Genomic DNA, 7359 nt, shown 5'->3' with positions numbered 1-7359 from the left:
TCCTGCTTTTTATTATGAAACTAGCCAGTTGTTCAGCACTAGATGACTGATTTTTTTAGTAGTCGAGTACTCATAGCTTCCAGTGACTGGCTTCAGTGGGACTTCTAAGTATTCACTTCTAAAATCAGGCTGCAAGTGCATATGATCGTTGTTAGCTGGGTTGTAGAAAGCCAAAACTAGAGCAGATCAGATCTTTATCCTAATGCATCAGATCTTCTAGGTGATTGCGATGGTGGGTTTGAATATTGAATCATAGTGTGACAGTTCTCTTTTATTGTAGAGAAAAAAGAAAGCAATGAACAGTTCACCATATCAAACTAAGAGTCTGGAAAGTTAATTTCTATTAAAATTAATGTACAGTTATTTACTGAATATGGGCAATCCAAGCCTCATTTGCAGAAGTTCTAGTTTTTAAAGAGCCATTTAATTGTTATCATAGAATCATAGAAAATTAAGGTTGAAAGGAACCTCAGGAGGTCATCTAGTCCAATCCCCTGCTCAAAGAAGGATCATCCCCTCCCTACTTGTTCATTCCAGCCAGGGCTTTGTTGAACGAGGCCTTAAAAACCTCTAAGGTTGAAGATTCCACCACCCCACTAGGTAACCACACTTAAGTTCTTCCCTTACTGTAACTTGAGGCCATTGCTTCTTGTTCTGTCATCTGGCAGTACTGAGAACAGCCTAGCTACATCCTCTTTAGAACTACCCTTTAGGTAGTTGAAGGCTGGCATCAAATCCCCCACCAGTCTTCTCTTCTGCAAAATAAATAAGACCAGCTCCCTTAGCCTCTCCTCATTAGTCATGTTCCCCAGCCCCGTCACCATTTTTGTTGCTCCCCCCCCCGTACTCTCTACAACTAGTTCACATCCTCTCTGTATGGGGGGAGGGGGGGGCGGGGGGCAAAACTGGACACAGTACTCCAGATGTGGCCTCACATGTGCACAACAGGGAGGAATAACTACTTCCGTCAATCAGCTGGCAATACTCCTACTAATGTAGCCCAGTAATCTGTTAGCCTTCTTGGCACCAAAGGTATCCTGTTGGCTTATATTCAGCTTATTGTCCACTGTAGCCCCCAGGTCCTCTTCTGCAGAGCTGCTCTTTAGCCAATTGGTCCCAATCCTGTAGCAGTTCACAGGATTGTTCTATCCTTAATGTAGGACATTGCACTTGTTCTTGTTGAACCTCATAAGATTTCTTTTGGTCCAATTCCCCAATTTGTCTAGGTCACTCTGAATCCTAGCCCTACCCCCCAGTGTATCTACTACTCCCCCCAGAAGTTGGTGTCACTTGTGAACTTGCTGAGGGTGCACTCCATCCCATTTTCCAGATCATTAATGAAGATATTGAACAGAACCAGCCCCAGGACTGACACCTGGGGCACTCCACTTGATACCACCTTCCAACTGGCATTGAGCCATTGATCACTACCCACTGAGCCTGACAAGCCTGACAAAAGCCAGCTTTCTATCCACCATACAGTCCATTCATCCAACCCTTAATTCTCCAGCTTACTTACAAGAATGCTGTGGGAGACCGTATCAAAACTCTTGCTAAAGTCAAGGTATATCATGTCCACTGCTTTCCCTGCATCCACAAAGCCAGTCATATCATCAAAAAAGGCAATCACATTGTGCAGGCATGACTTGCCATTGGTGAATCCATGATGACTGGTCCTGATCACTTTCTTCTCCTCCAAGTGATTAAAATGTATTCCTTGAAGACCCATGATTTTTCCAGGGACTGAGGTGAGGCTGAGGTGAGGCTGACTGTTCTGTATTTCCCTGGATCCTCCTTCACTTTCTTAAAGATAGGCACTATATTTGTCCTTTTCCAAACATCCAGGACCCTCCCACCCCCCATCCAGGTAAAAGTGCAGAGATACCTGGGGGGTCAGATGTCCGAGTTTTGCCTGCCTGTGGCCAGATGTGCAGGGCCTCAGAACCCAGACTCCCCCTGCTGTTTTCACCCCACTGTGGCTTAACACACACACGTGCCATGAGTTTTGCTTGTCAGCAGCTTGAGGTGCAGTTTCCCAGAAACCCCTGCACCTCTTTCCTTGAACCTTGACAGACTTTGTGGCTTCAGAAAGTGCTACCATCCCTGCAACTTTCACCCTGCTGTGGCTTAACATACACATGTGACATGAGTTTTGCTTTCAGAATTTGAGGTGCAGGTGCCCAGAAACCCCTGCACCCATCACCTTGAAACTTGGCAGGCTTTGTGTCCTCAGCAGTAGCTACCATTATTGCAAGTTTCATCTGAAACAGTAAAAAAACAACAAAGTTATAGATGTTTAATTGATTCCCCATTATACCCTATGGCCAAATCTCTGAATTGCTGAATCTTTCCCGAATCTTTTCTGAATCTATTCGGAAGCTCCAAATTGATTGAGAAAGCCTAAAGCTTCTAGTGATTCAATCCAGATTCATAGATTTGGCCTCCAAATCATCTGAATCATCTCCAAATCCAAATCATGATCCAAAGCTTTGCACAGCCCTACTCTCCATCCCCTGCAAAAGGGAATCTCCAACCACCACCACCCATTGCTTCCTCTTCATGGCAGTGGCAAGCAGAGGAAGAACTGGAAGTGGCAGTGGCAGTGAATCTGAGATTGTGACGTCCTCCAACCATCTCTCTGGGTCTTCTAATCTGCTGCCTTTCACTTTCTGCCTCTCTTTCCAAGCCAACCTTCCCTTGCAAACTCCTCTGTAGTTGGCCTGTTTGCTGACCTTGATCTTAAAGGGTTTCCTTTTCCTTGAAAAGCTCTTTCCTCTCAGCAAGCTTACACTGAAGGAGAGAGCTTCCAAGCAAACTCCCTAGCAAACTCCCCTCATTCTGGACTCTAGTTAAACAAGGGGCCTAAGTATTAATCTTTAATAATGACCCTGGAAATATGGCGCAATGATCAGGAGTTAGCTGCTTAAAATAAAACTATATAGGTTACTTAGTCTTAATTACATATGAAAAAGAGAGAGAGAAAAAAAAAACAACTTACCTTACAGGCTCTCCCTCAAAGAAGGGGGGTAGCAAACTGAACTGCAAACTGATGTGTGAACTGTCTGCAATCTGCCTGGTTTACTTTCTGTGTTTGCTATTATATTCAACCTAGAAGCCTTAGAGCAAACCCAGTTATGTTTAGTCCCATGATTCATTACTAGATTAATTCACAGTTCGCAGTTCTAGACACTTTGAAACTCCATTGAGACAGACCCTAAAACACATCTACACAGACAGTTTTGTGTTTTGCCAGTTTACCATATGACTACTTGGAAGACTTAGTGTTGGTCTTACATAGTTACACTGTAATAAGGCACAGGGACTTTCATTAGTTGTGATCAGTAGTGGAACTGAGATGGGGAGGTTGACCGGGGCAGCAGTCCCAGATACCACCTTAATGGGAAGAGGTGTGTGTGCAAAAATAGCGACTATAGCAGTGGGAGCTGCCTGCCTCTACCATCAGCACTGCATAGCTGGCACTGCCCCATGCAATACAGCTTCCCTGGGCATGGAGCTCCCCTATTGTGCTTCTAGTTGAGATTATAATATGCCCAAGTCTGTGTTCAGGCAGGTCTCTCCTGGCCCAGTGCAGTTTTGAACTCCACCTCTTAAAAATTGCCCTTGAACATTCTTAGGCATGACTATGTCCCTAGCTACTCTATTTTTGGCACATGACCTTAAAGGTTATTCATAAATTTAACAGTTAGGCAGCTGCTACTGAAATGGTGTCAATGCAATACACTTCTCAAATTTATTCACATTTTAGGCATGTAAATATTTCAAAACATAATTTTAGGGCCCATTTGATTTACTCATTGATTTACATCACTGATTTTTAATCAATTTCAGTTGTACATTAATAAGTACTTTGATACTTACTATCAATCAGTTCAGTCTGCAGACACATTTACATAGCATGTAAGTATAGAAAAAAATCAACTTGTAAAACCTTTTTTTGTAAATGTAGTGGCTGTTTGCAGCCTTCCAACGAAGGTGCTTCAATCTTAGAACTGGGGGGGGGGGGGGGGGGTTGTATAGATTTGGGTCATACTAAAAGCTCAAACAATTATAACACATTTTCTTTACTCTGGTAAAATGTTCTACAAGCTCCACTTTTGCAAATATGACACTTGTTTCTCTCTGTATCTGTGGAATAGGTTTTCTGCATCATTCTCTGCTATTACAGCTATGTTTTCTTTTGCCAAAAGCTGGAATTTTCATTGACTTAATTATAGATATTGAGGTGTGCATATAGTACAGCATTATGCAGTCCTTATAACAGCAAACTGTGATCTTTAGAGGTGTAACTGTAACATTTCTTTAAAATATAGGTTGTTTTCAAGTCTAAGCATTATCACTGAATTAACTCACCCAGCCAATATGAGATTCATGCAGTTCAGAGCCAAAGACTGCTACTCTCTTGCTCTATCCAAACTGGAAAAGGTAAGAATATCTGCATTTTTTTAACTAGGCTAAATATCACATAAGTTAATCTTATCCTTTATCGTTTTGTTGAAAGCCATTCAGAAAAATTTGAAATAGCAGTGAAATAATTTTCTTAGATGGAGAGGAAGAAGCATACACTTTATGAAAAAAGAAAAAAGAAAGAAAACATAAAAAAAATATATGTTTTTGCATTTATAGTTGGTCAGTGAAATGATTTAAGGAAACAGAATATATTATGCTAATTTCTGATAGACACAATTAATGTGATTTTCTAAGAAGCTGTTAGGAAATGACTGTGGAAAATATTTAGATGGATTTGCAACACGTAGCAATATACTCCCTTGGCTTAATATATATTGTAACAGGGAGCTAGAGGCTCCTGTTACATTAAAGGACAGTGCAGCAGGCTAGCCTTGCAGTAGGCTGGCAGCTGAGCAAAAGCCAGCTGCCAGCTGCACTGCAACAAGCTTACAGTGCGGGGCAAAATCCCAGACACCCTGAAAGAAAAAGCTGCAAGCAGCTGGGTAAAGCAGTAGCAGGGAAGGGCAGACTGACCATGAAACCCAAGGCAAAACCCCTGTGCTTAATTAGGAAGTCACCTGACCACAAGGTGAAGTGCTCCAGGGCATATATGCCCAGTACCAGGAGCAAGGCTGGAAGTTTAGCCCTGTATTCTGCAGGGAGTGGAGCTCTGGAGAGGGAGGGGATGAAAGAAACAGCCTGGCACACACCCAATCTGACCATAAAAGCTGGGAAGTGAAAGCCAAAAGGGAGATAGGGTTTGCCAGATGATATAAAGTCAGGCTGGTGGGGGCGGGGGGTTGTTTGAAAGCATTTGCTTGTATTTGCTTTGCATTTAAGTTGATACCAGAGGTGGAGTGGATTGTGGGGAAAAATATTGCATAAACTGTGGGGAAAAATATTGCAGGGGGGCTGATTCCCCCCCCGCCCCTCCCTCCTGCAGGGCCATTGTGGGCCGGCACACAGTGGTGCTGTGTGTAGTGGTAAAGGAGCAGCTGCATGCCGAGCCATACTAGGCACTGGGGGAGGGTAGCTCTGTGTTGCTGCTGCTGTCACTGGCCACTGCAAAAAATTTAGGAGGGGCTAAGCCCCATTAACCCTGGCCTTCTATCACCTATGGCTAGAGGGGTGGCATGGAGCCACAAGTACACCTGAGAGGCACCCAGAATAGAGTCCTGCAGGGGACAGAGACCATAAGGAGGCTGAGTGGCATGAGAACAGCCTAGCCTGGGACATGGACCCAGGAGACTAAGTGGTATGCAAGCAGCCTTGCCTGAGTCTGGGACCCTGGGGATCTGAAGGGGCCACTCAAAATGATCAAGAACTATCCACAAGGCATAGGTAGTGACCTTCTACAGGGAAGGATGGAGGCTATGAATACATGAGGCTATGAGTCCATAAGGTGGCTGGTGCCCTGAAGCACTGACAGGGTTAAGAGGGCCATAGTGTAGTACCCTAGAGGGCAAGACTGAGAATGGCTGGTTAAGGATTTGGGGCTCATTTCAGGACCCTCCCTATACTTCATAACATGCATCAAGGTGTGGCAGGAAACGTTAAAAAGAAAGGGAACCCCAAGGACCCAATGTGGAGAAGAGGCTGCTTGACCAGCAGGGGATGTTGCAGCCATCCTTGGGGTCTGGCTACATCTATAAGTGTAACAAAATGCATTGTGTTAGAAGTCATTTTAAAGATCCTGTAACTGCATTCTGCAACAATTTTCAAACCCCTGAATAGCTCTATTTTGTATTTGCTTTTATATTTTTATGTATTGATTCATGAGGAAATGAACGGGTACCCCTTTCCAGTACCAGCCATTTGGGGAAAAATGGAGGGGCAATCCATCTTTGGTTACATCTGACAACTAACATCCACTTCTTTAAGGCTTTTATATGTATTGGAGGTGGGAAACAGAGGTTGTGGGCTGAGAAATCCTTTGTTGCTCAGAACAATTGTTTTGACCCATGGTCAAATTGGCTCCTGATGAGAATCGTGTTTGTTCTTCCTATAGAAATGTGATGGTTAAGTCATGACAGCTATTTGACAAATTTTCATTCTTTCTGTTCAGAAATTGTCATCAAGTATTCTTGTTTTCTTGAATGTAGAATTCAGCTTGTTTCACAACATGATTTGTTGTTGATTGCCAAAAACACATTATTATTGTTATTATTATTGCTATGGTAGCACCTAGGAGCTCTAATACTAGTTTGGGGACTCTGTAGTGCTGTTTGCATTTGGGAGTCAAATGTAATTTGTTGTAAATATTACAACAATTATTTGTTGAAAATACTAAAGTGAGTAGCACATTTTAAAAGCTAGATAATACAAATCAAGCTGCTTATATATACTAGCATTCTAAAGTTCAGCCACTCAACTCCTTATGCATGACGAGGCTCTTCTAGAAGTCAGATTTTTTTTTTTTTTAACATACGCAGGATAAGTTTTTTGGAAACTTCAGACAGTCTGTTGCCTTCACTTCCTGTGTCATGCCTGAAATAAGCTAATAGGCTTTCCTTGTAAGGGACTGGTATTCATTTATTCTGAAAAGTGATAGGTATTCATTTACATGCTGCGACAATAAAGGTGATGCTTAATATTGTTGGTTGTGGCCCTGAGGTAGAATCTCACACTAAATAAGTTAATAGTGATCCATTATGCTCAGTTCGACACTTGTATTCCAATGATAAACATGCAAGAGAATGTTAAGTTTTGGAACAGTCTCTTCCGATACATGGAGAGCTAGGTGCCAGAACGTTGCATGCTAGGTCCTAGGAGGTCCTATAGAACCTTATTTGAGTATTATCACCTCAATACAAAGTGCCTCTTTTGCCCATTTAAAGAAAGCTTGCATCTGTGATTCATTTTAGCAATTCTCCTTAACTTTTCATAAACACA

At 42.6% G+C, this 7359-nt stretch overlaps 1 protein-coding gene across 3 annotated transcripts in view; it reads left to right on the top strand.

Moving 5' to 3' along the window:
- The window catches only part of KCNT2 (potassium sodium-activated channel subfamily T member 2), a 371828-nt gene that overhangs the window by 315107 nt on the left and 49362 nt on the right, over positions 1 to 7359 (top strand). For all 3 annotated transcript variants that reach the window (XM_025200221.1, XM_025200220.1, XM_025200219.1), the window contains one exon: positions 4332 to 4443. In XM_025200221.1, coding sequence (XP_025056006.1) covers positions 4332 to 4443 — 112 coding nt within the window. The remainder of the gene's footprint in view (positions 1 to 4331; positions 4444 to 7359) is intronic.

The sequence above is a fragment of the Alligator sinensis genome, unplaced genomic scaffold, assembly GCF_000455745.1.
Source record: "Alligator sinensis unplaced genomic scaffold, ASM45574v1 scaffold56_1, whole genome shotgun sequence".
Lineage (NCBI taxonomy): Eukaryota > Metazoa > Chordata > Crocodylia > Alligatoridae > Alligator > Alligator sinensis.
This window is presented reverse-complemented; position numbering and strand designations above follow the sequence as displayed.